This window comes from Aspergillus ibericus (assembly GCF_003184845.1).
Source record: "Aspergillus ibericus CBS 121593 unplaced genomic scaffold BO80scaffold_21, whole genome shotgun sequence".
NCBI lineage: Eukaryota > Fungi > Ascomycota > Eurotiomycetes > Eurotiales > Aspergillaceae > Aspergillus > Aspergillus ibericus.
Window position 1 is genome coordinate 487,407 of NW_020292119.1, and position 14,605 is coordinate 502,011.

Here is a 14,605-nt window from a genome sequence, read left to right on the forward strand (position 1 = left end):
CTCTTCATTACAGGATGTGATACAGGCGGTGAGTGGCTTAAGGGGGTTTACAAGGATTAAGCACCCCTGTCAGAAAGTCACCACGCGCAGGTACATCCCTTACCATTAAGCATCACCATCTACAAACATTAATCCCTTCAACAATCAATAGCCACCACACAGCTGTAAACCTTCAAACAATCTCCCACCCCCATCACCCCTAACAACAAAAACATACCATCCAAGCATCAATGAAAGCCCTATACTCCCTCCTCACACGCCCACGCCTCCCCCTTCATCAACTCCCTAAACCCCAATCCCACCATACCTCCCCACTACATCCCAACTCAATCCACCACAGCTCAACCAAAACTCCCTACCGTCTCCTCCATCCCCTCACTCCAACCCGTCCACACATCTGGCTCGCCGTAACCGACACCCCCCCAAAGAAAGAATACATCCTCAAACGCCCCTCCCCCACCGACAGCACCCTCTCCTCCTTCACCCACGAACTCACCATGTAGCGCCTCTTCATCCACGACCCCATGATCCGCAAACTAGTGGACTATATCCCGGATTCGGAACCCGCGGGGCCGATGATGGTGCTGGAAGCGTTCACGGATACGCTTTGGGACGTGAGACGGATGAGAGCGTTGAGTATGCGGGAGATTAAGTGGATTATGAAGGGGGTGTTGTTGGGGGTGTGGACAGTGCATATGAGGGGGTTGGTGTATACGGGTATGCTTATCTCAATATTCAATGATGAGTGGTTGTGATGTGCTAATACTGAGGATGTAGATTTGAAAATGGAGAATATTGTTCTTGGGGGATTTGATCCTGACCAACCAAATGAGAATGTCAAGGATGTGATTGTCCGACTTGCGGATTGTGGGGGAAGTATGTATCCTCCATCTTCCTCCATCATTCGTCAGTATAGATTTGGTATTGTTGGATGTACTGACGAGGTATAGTTCGCAAACCATCAACGGAAAAGATTACAGCCCTTACATACCGCAGCCCAGAAGTCCATTTCAACAAACCCTGGGATCAAAGCACGGATGTGTGGTCGTGGGGGATAATCGTATGCTACCTCCCCCAACATACATCATCCCTACTAATGGATACTCCCAGCTCGCGCAACTCCTCCAAGCACAGGTTGGTTTCCACGCCCCAGGCATCTATGACACCCTCAATCCTCTACCCCAACTTGTCCCCAAAACAGCAGTCGAAAAAGAACACGCTCTCCGCGATCAACTAGCCATCGACTTCGACCTCTCCTCAGTACCTTTCTACGCGGACTGTAGAGAAGAATTACCCCCACCACAGCCAGAACAGGCATATATGTGGGCGAATACGATGGTCGAGAAGGGGGTGGCAGCCGAGGATGTACAGTTTCTGGTGGAGGTATTACATCCCGATCCGCGGGCGAGGATCACGGTCAGGGAGATTTTGGAGGGGGGGTATTTGGGGTAATCTTGCTTTGGATGCTTCGATTGGATTGGTTGGAGTGGATTGGATGTGTAAGATAGGATGATGTAGACTATCTCCATTCTCGTGGGTTTATTACTTGATGTATGATGTAGTGCAAGATATAACACATTCGTAGTTGAAGAGATCATTGCCTGTATGCTTGATCAAACTAACGCAGAGAAGGCCGAGAATGCAGTTATTCAAAAGAGTACTAAATATTCTCTTCCGGTTGTACATTCTTACGATGCTGACACTTATTTCTTGTTACATAGTTAAATCATGATCTCATTCCAGGTACATCGGCGCAGTCTTATAATCCCCGTCGGGATCCGCCACATCCAATTAGCCCATCTCACCTACTACATAATACTCCATACTATATAAATGCCAACCACCCAACAAAAACAAAAAGAAGCAAAGAAAAAAAATGGAAAAGAAAGATACATACAACAGAAGGGATTCGCTGGTGGTCACCCACCCAACTACTAACCTCCCGGCGTGTGGCTTAAGTACGGCTGAGCGGACGGGAAGCCCTGTTTTCCACACCCTATGGTCGTATGTACCTGGTTCTTCTTTACTTGAGAATATACAGAGCACGCAGATATCGTTAGTAATAGATGGTATGATTTAGTTACGGGTAGTAGGTGGATGATGGGATAATGCTCGCATGATCAATGATGGAATGGATACTTGTACTGACCTGGGTACTTCTGTATGGTAAATAATCGTATTAATGAATTATAATTAGAATGTCTACGTACTAGAATTACTCGTACTCTGCAGGCCCTGTTGCTTCATTCTGGCTTGTAGAGATACTCATCTACAGTCGGATAGTAGGTAGATTAGTCTAGCTAACTAGATGAGTATCGAGACCCAGGAGTATTTTCTCTTTTTGCATATCTTACTATCATTGATCCAGATCGCTCACATCCTGTGTTGTCATTGAGATAAACCTACCTATATAGAACTAAGAATATCCCTATCACATCCATCAATATGTAATTATCGCTCTATCCTGATTCTGTATAGTTATATCCGAGTCCATTAATAGAATTGTACAGTACCCTTATATACAGTCCTGCAGGTTCAAGTGTTAGATCAATAATTTGATTAGATGATAAATCTCTCGTGTCGTGATAGGAATTTGGTGAGATGGAGTACTATACAAGTAGGATATTATCTTGACGGGGTCGTGTATATAACAGGTATCAAACAAGAAGGTAATATATCTCCTCCCACGCAGAACTAGGAATCATCTGTAATTAGTAACCATATAGGTGCTCAAAACAACCGACTCGATCCTGAAATGATACCCAGATTAGATTCTGATGAATCACAGTGATTGGCGGGATGAAATGGGGAGATAGATCGTAAGCTAGTTATTCTTGAGCGGAACGGACGAATATTTATATTCTAGTGATGTCCCATAGAGGCTCCGATTGACAGGGCTACATGCTAGATGCTCAGTAGCAAGGTGATAAATCTTCTCAGAAATTTGGTTCCTATTTCGTGTATGGACATTCCAAGATCCTGCAATGGAGACATCCAGTGAGCACGGAAAGTCCTAGAGCCCGTTATGAATTGGTAGAATAACGGAAAGACATCAGATCGATAAACATCTTAAGCTATCGACCCCACAGGACCGGCTTCTTTCTCGCTAAACCAGGATAAACCTCCGAAATTCACGAGTAGTAGAGACCCATTGATGAAGGTCACACTTCCCAAGACCAATCCGTCTGCTGACGCCGTTTTTGGTCTCCACTGCCATCACATGGACCGTGAATGTCACAGGAACCTTTGGATCATTCTCTCTGGAAACAAGGACATGACCATTGGAATCATACCAGCAGAGGTCTCGATCGCCATGAGAAGGCAGCAAGGAGAGCTCGATCGAAAGAGCGAGTATATCCAAGCAAGCATTGGGCTGGTTGTGGGGATGAACTGAAAGCCAGTGCCAAGCCGTAGTGTCTGGTCGAATCATCACTGCCAGGTCACCACTCAGGGTGCTTAACTCCACCGATAATCCTAAATCATCCCGTAGCGATCCTACCACTTGAACACGAGCGGACTAGATATGTGTCAATAAGGCTCCCGGGCGACAAGCATGTTCGACGAAGGAGGAGGGAAATATCTGGTTCAGATCAATTGAGTCCACACCGAGGGATTCCTCGCTAAGATGGCCAATTGAGACCCAATTGGACTGAATCATAACCGCATACGCCTGCCAAGTGGTGTTGACGTTCAGCAAGGGCAGTGGCGGTCCTGAAAAGCAGCCCTTCTTCCATGCCAATGTCACGCCAATCCCAGTGAGGATGTCAGTATCATTCCAGTCCTTTGTGACATCTCCAGAGGAAGGCTGAATGATCTGCACAGATGCCATCTCAGGGTCAGCAGATGGAAACCCCCACACTCCCAAGGGCGTAGTATCGACGCCAGAAGGGTGATCAATTTCGCCCTTGATTGAGGACCACGACCAGGAAGGAAAGATATTTCCTGCTTCTGGAATCCTGGCCTCGTTTGTCTCGCCCACCGACACCCAGAGCATCCCCTGAAAAAATTCACGGAACGGTAAACCATAGTAATGCTCCGAGCCATATCGCCAGTGCAGAATCCCAAGAATGCCTTGAGAACGTCTGAATCAAAAGTAAAGGCTCTGGGCGTCATTTTCTCCACTAGCTTGCCATATTGAATGGCTGAGTAGGAACAAAAATGAGTCTCTTCGGGTTTATTGGGAATGACTCGATCTTCTTGAAAAACGGCAGAATGTTCAGAACACTCATAAAACACCCCGGTGCTTGAGAAGAGTAACATCTTTGGCGAGAACACGGCCTCTTGCAAGGTCCAACCTCGTGAATTTCATTTTGACATGTGTACAAGATAGCTGTATGGCGCCTGCTCAATCTTCATGCACATATCCCGGGTTCGGTATGTCTTTTGGCCACAATCCCTATCTTGCATCACTCCAGGAAGACCGTGATTCATGTCCAAGCCTTCGATGTCAACCAGGGTAACATAAGAATGGCGATAGATATCACCCATCGCATTGATCTGGGCGTTCTTGAGGCCCTCGTCGTCTTGCACAATGCAGAGCCTGTCAACCCAAAGATACCGAATTTGTAGATCACGGCAGGCGCAGATGGCATCCTCGATGGTAGCGGGTAAAGGGTTCTCGAACAGATACCCTTTCGCTTCCAGTGCCTCGATAGTGCTTTTCTTGGCCTGAAAATATGAATCGGCGGTGGCACCCCACACATAGCTCAGTGCCGCATAGATGTAAGGGGGATGGGGGGGGGGGGGGGGGGCACCACCAAGCAGCCCTTTTGCGTGTCAATCAGTCGAAACCCAGGCGGTGCTGATTCGAGTGGCCCCGGATTACACCCTTTCCCGTGCTCTTTGGCACACACTTCCAACCAGGTGCGGACGCGGGGCCAATCGACCCTCAACGGTGGTTGCAGCCGCTCCATGTATAAGGGTTCAGCTATATTGGAAGCTCCATAGAGTACAGTCCTGTATAGCCTTCGGTCTTCGGGATGTCATCCATTCAGATCAGGTTGTGCTCGACCCAAGGGACCATAAAACATACCGTCTTCATGGCTGGCATCGATGAAGAAGTCAAAATCGCCACTTGTGTGCAACATGCCAAGTTCCAACCTAATCGACTCATCAAGCTCGGAGCGCTCCAAGGCCATTGCTTGAAGGATTATAGAGCATAGCTCACAGTGCTCAGCTCGCTGCTGTATCTCTAGGGTCTTCCCAAAGTTCAGAGTAATAGTCCATGATCGATAATACTTATCATCTATGTTGAGGCGACGCTTTAGCCAATCCCCATACAACCCACAACGTACCAGGTGTCTCAGCCTTAAGTGGCCCCTTGTTGGGCACCTGCTCTTGGCTGAGGTGTTTGCTTTTGTGTCCGTACCCTGTACCTTCTCGACGGGAGCACAGAAATTTCATGTATTTCGTCATATTGTCGGATCCTCTGAATACGTCTCTTTGGCTGCGTGGTTAGCACACTAACAGGCAGAAGGGGATATGTACATATCAGAGCCCGACCTTGATATCAAGCACCTTTCAGGGTATTATACTCTCTCTCGAGGTGCAGGAGGAATCGGGAGTTCGGAAGATCAAGAGCTAGCATTTTAGTGCTTAGCTTAGCGGGGTAGTGGGTGTTCTGACAGGTGATACGTCTCAAGAGAGGGGTAGTCTCGATAAATAATATTGACTAATAGATGGAAGGGCTTCCTTCCTATCTGCGGGCTGTCTTGGAGTAGTTGAGAAGGTAGGTAGAATATGTGTTAAGAAAGTGGAATGACATCTTATAAGGTTGGTGGCAGAGGGAGTAACTGACCCCTACGGAAACCTTCCGTTTTTGTATGGGATTCCCATATAAAAATCAACGATATTAGAATCTTGATAACTCAACAGACATATTTCGTATGGTTTAGAAACTCTAACATCATATATGTTTTATATGAGGCTTTACTAACTGAAATTCATCTTGTGCTAATAATAAACTAGATTTTAGCTAGATCAGTGCCTGACAAACAATATATGATCTACTTTCTTAGATAACTTCTTTTATATGAAGAACTTGAATATAATCTCCTTATACTATTATAGAAGTGCATGATATATATACAATGATTAGAGAATATCTCATTAAACTCAAAAATGGTGGAGTCACGAAAGATTAATTGTTTCTATCTTTATATGGATCCCCCATTTAAGGACGGAAGTTGTGTTGAATGGTCCATTGTGTTGAGTTGTCAAGGTCACACGTAGCGCGGCCCGGAGGGTTACGTAGGGATCAGTAGCTACTCAGGTACTGTCTACGTCTGGTTACCTCTTGTGTACAAATTGGTCTGCTACCAGTGAAGCATTCAGTAATCTGCAACTCCATACATATAATACAGTCATCAATATCTGCATCCATTAAATCAAGCTCAAACGCCCTGCATGCCGGATGCATTCCAAGCGCCTACAATTCACAAGAATCAAAGTCCCGCAGACACCAATCCGGTCCACTAAACACACGGCAGCCTTGCCAAAGAAACCATCAACAAGAAACCTCGCAGTCAAATTATGCGTCCAACGCTCATAAATGCAATGTCACCAACCATTCAGCTCCGGTTCTTCGGCTGCGCCAGCATGTTCAACCGGCTGACGCTCAGCACGCCCCGGCTGCGCGGCCGTGCACTCCCCGGCGTGCTCTTGCGACTGGCCGTGGCCGACCTGAAGGGAGTGTGCGAAAGAGCCTTGGTGGGACTGGGCGTGGCTTTAGTGGGACTGACCATGGCTTTGCTGGGACTGACCGTCGCTTTGGTAGGGCTGGGAGCCGCCTTGCGCGCACTCAGGGCAGGTGCCTTGATCGGAGAAGGTAAGCTCATCTTCATGCGTTTGGCACTGCGCGCTTCGGTGGTGGAGTCGGCAGGGGGCACATTCTCGGCGTCAGTCTCGTCCTCGAGGGCGGAGCGGTTTCTCTTCTTCTGGCCGATACCGTGCGGTACACCCGCCACTTCAGGGAGAGCGTCGGTCTTGGCATCATCAGTTGCATCTCGGGTTCTCTTCTTGTGGCCGATCCCATGTGGCACGCCCGCAACCTCAGGTAGAGGGTTGGCATGGACGTCCGACTGACGAACATGGCGAATGGTTGGGGTCGTCGCCTGGACGGGAGACTTGGCGTTTTGCTCCGGGGTCAACACAGGGAGAGTGGGATAAATAACATCGGAGATGGTCCGCGATGGGCTGACAGTCTTCGACGGGGATGGCGAGAACAAGGCCTCCTCGTGGCGGGTCTCAACCATCGGGGTGAATTCCACACGCTTCTTGGGCGACGGTGTCTGAGCAGGCTCCTCGGTATCCCGCTTCCCGAACAGCAAGTTCGAACTGAAATCAGGAGCAGCCACGTGGGTGCCTGCGGCAATCTTGGCGGGATCCTTGGAAAACAAAGGCTGGTGGCGGCGAAGGATTGACTTCAGGTTACCCAAAGTGGGCAGGTTGCTCTTCAGGCGTGGGTTGAACTCCGTCTGAGGCGTGCGTGGCATATCGGCCGGTTTCGCAGCAGGGGATCGGATGAGGGAGGGAATCAACGACGTGCGGGGCGGCTTGATACTGGACGCACGTGCGGCTGAGGATCGAGTGGGGGTGAACAACGAGCTCCGGATCGATCTGGGCCGGGTGTGGGCGGGCTTGGGAGGGCTGGCCTCAGTGGGACGACGCGTAGACGCATCATCGGTCACGTCGCGCTTGACGCGTTTGTTGCTGGCCGGGGCAACCGGGACGGGCGACGGACGTGCAATCTTGGAGGGCGACGTCGAGGTGCGGTCCGATTCATCCAAACGCGCCTTGGAATTGGTTCTCTTGAGCGTCTTCACCACTGGCTGGAAGCGTCCCGGGGTGGCACGGAAGGCGGACGCGTGACCAGCAATGGAATCCATCTTTTTAAACTCGGCCATGTGCGCATCGCTGAAGCGATCGGCCTTGCCCTTGGGCTGCACGATCTTCCGGTCCGCCGCCTGCTCGGCGCGAGTCTGTGCAAGCTGGTCGGCGATTTTGGGTTTAATCTTGGCAGCGTCCTGGCGGACGGTCTCCATGAGCTTCTTGGCCTCGTCGCTGAGCTGCATGTCGCAGGCAAACTTGAACTCGAACGCGGGCGTGCCGTAGTAGTTGGAGGCGGGCGAGGCCTTGGCCTTGGTGGGGGTGTTTTCGAGCAGGGTGTCCTTGACGACCTTGCCTTCGGCGTCTTTCTTGACAGGGTTGAAGCCCAGGATCAGGCCGGAGTCGGGCTGCTTCGTGGTGCTCTGACGGACTTTGCTGGGGTGCATCTCCTGGTGGGGGGGACGCGCCATGGTGCTGGAGGGGGTTTTGGAAGGCGTCTTGGTGGGGGTGTTTCTGTGGGGGGTGCTTTTGAGGGGAGTGTTTTTGAGAGGAGTGTGGGTAGTCTTCTTCGGAGTCGACAGCTTCGCGGGTTCAGCCATCGCTTTGGGGGTCGGCAGTTTAGTCGCAGTCGGCTTAGCAGTCGACTTCACAGGTTCAGGCATCTTTGCAGTCGGCAGCTGGGTATCCGAAACAGCTGGCCGAGACATAGGCGCCTGGGTCTCAGGAACCGCGCTCACTTCAGCAACTGCCTCTGAAGCAACCACCTTGGACTTTCTCTTGGACACAGTCTCAGTCTTGGACTTTCTCTTGCGCGTCCGCTCAACGGGTTTATTGTCAGTGGTAGCATCCTCCTCATGTTCCACCACGGGGGCCAATCTCTCCGACTGCTTGCCAAGACGAGCCATCTTGTCATCCTCGATTTCGGTCTCGGAGTTGGTGTGAGTCTTCGTGTCGCGGGGCGCCTTGTTGTCAGTAGTGACGACGGGGTCAGCCGGGGCCTGAGGCTCCTATAGACAGTCAGTGAATGGCTGCAAGGGCTAACGTGTGGTGGGAGGTGTGGATGCTCACCTCGGAGGGCTGGCGGCTGCGTAGGCGGGCAGACCGTCGAACCGCCATGGTGGGGTGAATTCTAAATTGTAGATAAGTTGATTAAGTCGTGGGTCGAATTGGCGACGATTGGGTTGGTGAGAATGGTGAAGACAGGGTGAGGCGACGCAGAGGAGAATAAACAAACACCCGGGCTCAACCACCCGAGGCGGTGAGCTGACGTCAAGGCTTATGTAAGTATATACTACCACCACTGACACATGATTCATATCCCCATGATTCATCTGCTACTCCGTATGGAGTACAGAGATACTGAATAGTGTCATCGCTGCTGCACTTATTTTTACTGTCAAATAGCACGTAGACCGAAGGATATACCCTTCTAGCTACTGGTATAGAAGGTATAACAAACGTCTCAACATTTACTATACCATACCACATTCCTCTACTAACCCACCATTCTAACCCTTCCCTCTTATCCGACATATGTACTCCGTAGTCTAAGTATAACTTCACTTCATCCATCACAACCCAAACGGATACGTCTCCTCCGTCCCCATGGCCGTCTTCGGCTGCCCCGTCTCCAACGGCTGTACAGCATCCGTCCGATCAAACCACACATACGCATCAAACTGATCCAACAAATCGACCTCCGAATAATGCGACATGCGCTCCGTCTCCGGCCGATAAATAACCCCAATAAACCTCTCCAACCGGTTCTCCCTCTCCATCAACTCCCTCAACTCCCCATTTCCCTTCATCCCCCTCAAATCCCACACGAAACTCTCCACCCCCGTCCGATGCGCCAACCACTCCCAACTATCCTCCCGCGACGGCCTCACCTTCATCACCTCCATCTTCTCATCCCACTCCCGCGCCGCCGCCACCGTCCCCGCATGCGTCCCACACCCCACCAACACCACCTCCCCATCCCCATCACCATCCCCAAACTGCTCCCGACACAGCTGCCCAATATTCACCTCCCTCCCTCCCCTCCCCATCCCCGTATACCGCGCATCCCCACAATGCGAATTATGCGCCCACACCACCGCCTTCCCCGCCGGTCCCTTCCGCCTCAACACCCGCCGCAACGTATCCACCATATGCGTATCCCGTAACGTCCACGACTCCGCAGAACTATAATACATCGCCTTGTAATATCTCTCCGCGTCACGCACCAAGTATGCATTCTGCTGACTACTATGATATTCCTCCCCGTCGTGCGGATCCAGCTCCGTATACTCCAGTCGTCGCTGTAACAGGTCACGCAGCATATCCACAACCCCCTTCTCGCAATCCGCCATCCCCCGCAGCGAGGCGAGCCCGTACGCCGTCGGATCCTCTACCCACGGCTGGAGACAGCCGTATCGGCGTCGCGCTTCTTTACCTGCCGCGGGGTCGATCCGATCTAGGTAATCTGTGACGGCGCGGATGGACGTCCCCAGACTATAGAGATCCAGACCGTAGAAGCCGACTTGTTGGGCCGCGGGACGGGAGGCGTTGTATGTGCGCAGCCATTCGATCAGGTCGAATGTTTCGCGATTTCGCCACATCCAGGTGGGGAAGCGTTGGAAGGGGGGTTGCGAGGCCGAGGAGGAGGAGGAGGGTTTCGGGGCTGGACGTTGTCGGATGTATCGGTCGATGGTTTCGGCGTCGGGCCAGTCGGCTTCGATGGCGATGGTGGTGACGCCGTGGTGGGTGATGAGGCGTTTGGTGATTTCGGCGCGGGCGGAGTAGAATTGCGAGGTGCCGTGGCTGCCGTCGCCGAGGAGGGTGATGCGGGAGGAGGAGAGGAGGGAGTCGAAGTGTGAGGCGAAGGTGGGGTGGTGGATTGGGGGGAGAGGGTGGGCGGCGGTGGTGAGGAGGGTTTGGAGATGGGACATTTTGGGTTTGATTGGCATGAGGTTACTGTTAGAGGATTGTGGTGTTCATCGTGGGTGATTGAGATAGGTATGGGGTACTGGTATGGTATGGGTTATATGAATTAGGGCTGCGGCGGGAATGAGATCACCGCCCGCTCATCATGACTCAAGTATCCACCTAGGACCATTTCAGATTCCGAGAAGTCAAAATTCTACGCTTTCATCATCCTGAGAACCCTCACGACGCTTACAGTTCATCTGCAGGACGCGCTCCCAAATCAAGCGGCTGATACGTCGTAGCCGTTCATACGTCGCGGTGGACCGGCCGGAGCTGAATGAGCGGATGCAAAGGCGGGGGCGGGGCGAAGCGGGTAAGATGCGTTCTGGAATATGGTAGCCTTGTAGCTTGTTTCCAAGATATGCTTCTGTTTGGAATTTACTTTGAACCCACTGGACGCATTCACCTGGGATAGATCGACCCTTGTGACTTCTTCTCCAAGGGACCGGCCTGGAGAAGACATTTCCAAGTCGCTCTGAATGTCCCTAGTTGTGACTCCCGGTTCAAGAGACCGGGTCTACTAAGAGCTTACAAGATAACCGGTTCTTCATACCCAGAAACTATATTAACACCGTTGGAAAGAACTACAACGCAACGAGCCCCAGCCACCGAGTCCAGACGGTGCGCTACCTCCTGTCTTTACGCTAGGCATACAGCTTCTCTAGAGTGGGCGGGACCGTGTCCAGGGAGGTGAATCTGCAATGCCCCCTGTCTTCCATGGTCTCGCCGTGACTCTCCGGTTCCCAGGCGGGCATGGTTTGTGTCTCTCCCCACATCAGGAGTCCGAGGGCTGCATGGTCCAGGTCTTCGTCCTTGGGCGGGTGACAAGCCGCGCTAATGGCAGCACTACAGGAGCCCACCACCGGGATACTGGATGGGTACTTGCGGAAAGACAGCCCGATCAATGCCAACAGCATGATCGATCCCACAATGAGGGACAAGAAGATCGGTAGCCCCAGAAATCCCAGCTCGCTGACTTTTTCGTTCTCAATCGGATGCTGATCGGCAAATGGCATCACCAGAACATAAAAGAAGCTCTGCGAGACCAGCCAGTGAAGCAGTGTCGAGCTCACCAGAAGCGGTATCGAATACCGATATGGCAGACTGAGGTAGTATGTGGAGCGCTGTCGACTGTCCTTGGCGGGCCAGGTGACACGAAGCGATTTTCGCTTGACCCCGTAGGAGGAGTATTCGGCATTGGCCAGCATATTGGTCAGGATCTGGTTATACCAGTAGTATGTGAGGGTCAACACCACTTGGGGGATGTTTGCCGTCACGGCGTAGGTCACCATGGGCCACCCCAGTCCCACCACGTCCGACGCGAAGTACACTGGGGTGTAGTTGTCCGAGTAAAACTCAGTTTGCCACAATTCTCGGATTGCGTATGAAGACTGGGTGGGATCTTCGTCCCCTAGCAAAACGCGTTCCTCCGTGAGAACAGCTTGCTAGAGGAGAAATGCACCCATTCCAATCATAACCGCAGATCTAATATGGGTTGTCGGTGCATTGGCGAAGCTATATGCTTTGGCATGGGAACAACTTACGTCGTAATAGCCATCAACCAACGGCTGACGCTTGGAGCTTGCATCCAGCGCTTGGGGCTTTCAAACTTCCTCCATGAGTGTGCCTCGCGTTGAAGCTCGCTCTCCGGGTTAGCCCTGGACAAAGCAACATGGCGCAACCTCCAGGCTTGACGCGAAAAGTCTTTGCCCGAAGCCCAGCACATTCTTTCTGTTGTACTGTCCGGTCCTGTCATGAATGATGATATCGCATCCCCCACATTCAATATCGGCGCTGGCCGAGAGCGACCGACTTTAGCCGCCAGTGCTATGGCTATAACTTTGACCAAGATAGTCAACGAGATAATAACGCTGATTGTTGGACTGTATATTAGTTCACATATGGTATCAGTCTTGATCACAAGGCAGCCATTGGTCTGGATGTAATCGTCTGGTTCAACCGAGCTCTCGCAGGCGGTGCCATAGGTTTGTATCGCGATATCTGATGTCGCGTGGACTTGCATGTATTCATCGAGTCGTTTCCTGCTCGGCTTTTCTTCTTGGAACCAGGTGAGTAGATCGTGAGCCTGAGTGCAGGTTGAGTTAGCCTCTTCCTCTGGGAGGTACTCAAGGAGAGGCATGTGGATGTGAAGAAATTGTATGACGTGAATTCAAGATTCACATCACCTTCAGAAACAGTGATGTGGATATACGGCGTTTCGATCACATCCTTGAATGAGGCTGCCCAGACAGTCCCATCATTGTGAACACTGAATTCGCTGTATAGTATGGAGTTATTGCTCTCTTTGACAGAACTGTCGGTAAACAGCATCATCAGTTTAACCCCCGACTGGGTGTTTTGATTGGCGAAGGCTATGCATTCTTCGCGGTCGAGAGTTTTATAGTTTCCTTGTTCCAAATCGGAAACAAAGTCATTCCACCTGTATTTCGCCGTATAAGGATAATCCTCTGGAATCCTGCCGAAGCATTTTTCAAGGCTAGGCGTAGTCAAGTTCCCGATATTTGTGAGAGATACATCTGATAGGCCCACAATAACATCATAGTTGTTTGCAGGAATCGACTTGAATACAATTGAATTGTATCTAATTTCAATTTCCTTTGTTAGCCTCTTTACATCAACACCATATTCAAAATCTTACATCAAATGGAAGGGGCTGCCGTGATTATAAGCACAAACCATATGGCCAGACAGGATTTTGGCATTACCGAGAGATTTTTGAGGCTGGTCAATCCGATGTCGAGCTATTTGTGTCGTGCATGCGACTGATCAAGCTTCTATTGAATTGGTGCAACCAGAGTTTGCATCGAGTAGTTACTTGCTGCCAGATAGCCTGTGTTCAGAATATTAATAATCAGATGCAATGCGGTGTCCCATCAGCTGGTGATCGTGCAGCCCCCTCGGTGGACTACAGCCGTGGACGAAAAGGACCCATTTTCGGAGTACCGACTTGCCAGTCCAGCAGCAATGCCGACAAAGACCAAGTTGAGTGCCAATACCCCCGCGGCTGCTTTGGCGCAAAGAGAAACACCCCGAATCCAGTGCTTCCTTGGGAAATCGTTAGTGTCGATCGAAGTTATGGCTAATCTTTCTTCCTCTTCTTTTCCTTATTCTTCCCTAGAATCGATCTCTGGCGACATGATGTCAACTGATTGTGTGTTTCTTTCGAATCATGGGCGGGAGAAGAGAATGTATACCTTAGAAACCAAGGGCAGGAGGGCAAAAGCAGGATATGTGCAGTACTTAAGCTAGTGCTTACATCGGGTATCTAGTCAGCCTCGCGGGTGGTCCACCCCCACACGCTCGCAGGATGAAGGATCCATGAAGCTGATAAAGGTCAGTTGAGACCTAGCGTATATGGAAATCTTTCGACAACCTCGTTTATCAGCGAGCTATTGATAACTCAGGTTTGCGCGAGTTTCTGGTTTAAGGTGATAATTGGGCCATTGTATGTGAGAGGCAGGTTAGATGCTAGCGGAAAAGCGTTCCGAGCCGCCCACGTCGCACGTGGATTCTAGCAAAATATACGAGGTTGGATATGATGTATGTGCTGATTGGTCATCGATCATGAACGCGTTGGCTTTTCATATTCTCATTCTTGAACCTTGCATTATATTGAAGAGGGATATAGTAGATATTGTCTGGTTTTCGACAATGAGAAGATTCGTACCTTGAGCGAATTGTATGAAAGAAATACCTTGCAGAAGAATCCATGCTAGCTGTATTTATCGCAGCCTGACAGTGGTACAGGGATGCACGCCCCGGTGTTACGCACCCCTCCTCCTCCTCCTCC

General features: G+C 50.8%; 5 protein-coding genes across 5 annotated transcripts; 1 reads left to right on the plus strand and 4 right to left on the minus strand.

The window, feature by feature from the left end:
* The first annotated feature begins 135 nt into the window (after positions 1–135).
* BO80DRAFT_465208 (kinase-like protein) lies at positions 136–1,509 on the plus strand. Its single transcript, XM_025722703.1, has 4 exons — positions 136–717; positions 778–876; positions 951–1,060; positions 1,111–1,509. Exons 1-4 carry the CDS (start codon positions 525–527, stop codon positions 1,450–1,452), a joined length of 744 nt encoding a protein of 247 aa, XP_025575062.1. The 5' UTR covers positions 136–524; the 3' UTR covers positions 1,453–1,509.
* Positions 1,510–4,305: 2,796 nt separating this feature from the next.
* Positions 4,306–5,138, minus strand: BO80DRAFT_445447 (HET domain-containing protein; the record flags this gene model as incomplete). Its single annotated transcript, XM_025721489.1, has 2 exons — positions 4,306–4,766; positions 5,033–5,138. 2 exons carry the CDS (start codon positions 5,136–5,138, stop codon positions 4,306–4,308), a joined length of 567 nt encoding a protein of 188 aa, XP_025575063.1.
* Positions 5,139–6,306: 1,168 nt separating this feature from the next.
* On the minus strand, positions 6,307–9,023 carry BO80DRAFT_425548 (uncharacterized protein). Its single transcript, XM_025719543.1, has 2 exons — positions 8,896–9,023; positions 6,307–8,834 (listed from the first exon to the last, which is right to left on the minus strand). Exons 1-2 carry the CDS (start codon positions 8,941–8,943, stop codon positions 6,570–6,572), a joined length of 2,313 nt encoding a protein of 770 aa, XP_025575064.1. The 5' UTR covers positions 8,944–9,023; the 3' UTR covers positions 6,307–6,569.
* A 267-nt stretch (positions 9,024–9,290) lies between these two features.
* BO80DRAFT_407947 (putative erythromycin esterase) lies at positions 9,291–10,803 on the minus strand. Its single transcript, XM_025717824.1, has one exon. The coding sequence runs from the start codon at positions 10,773–10,775 to the stop codon at positions 9,399–9,401; it is 1,377 nt and encodes a 458-aa protein (XP_025575065.1). The 5' UTR covers positions 10,776–10,803; the 3' UTR covers positions 9,291–9,398.
* A 635-nt stretch (positions 10,804–11,438) lies between these two features.
* On the minus strand, positions 11,439–13,975 carry BO80DRAFT_493976 (uncharacterized protein; the record flags this gene model as incomplete). The annotated part of the gene is made up of 4 exons (XM_025723850.1): positions 13,744–13,975; positions 12,535–12,621; positions 11,868–12,124; positions 11,439–11,831 (listed from the first exon to the last, which is right to left on the minus strand). Exons 1-4 carry the CDS (start codon positions 13,745–13,747, stop codon positions 11,439–11,441), a joined length of 741 nt encoding a protein of 246 aa, XP_025575066.1. The 5' UTR covers positions 13,748–13,975.
* Positions 13,976–14,605: the final 630 nt, after the last annotated feature.

Coding starts and splice junctions, on each gene's coding strand:
- BO80DRAFT_407947 (XM_025717824.1), bottom strand. CDS start 10,775: ATGCCAATCAAACCCAAAATGTCCCATCTCCAAACCCTCCTCACCACC.
- BO80DRAFT_425548 (XM_025719543.1), bottom strand. CDS start 8,943: ATGGCGGTTCGACGGTCTGCCCGCCTACGCAGCCGCCAGCCCTCCGAG. Junction 8,835..8,895: donor GCAGCCGCCAGCCCTCCGAG/GTGAGCATCCAC, acceptor GACTGTCTATAG/GAGCCTCAGGCCCCGGCTGA.
- BO80DRAFT_465208 (XM_025722703.1), top strand. CDS start 525: ATGATCCGCAAACTAGTGGACTATATCCCGGATTCGGAACCCGCGGGG. Junction 877..950: donor ACTTGCGGATTGTGGGGGAA/GTATGTATCCTC, acceptor GACGAGGTATAG/TTCGCAAACCATCAACGGAA. Junction 1,061..1,110: donor TGTGGTCGTGGGGGATAATC/GTATGCTACCTC, acceptor GGATACTCCCAG/CTCGCGCAACTCCTCCAAGC.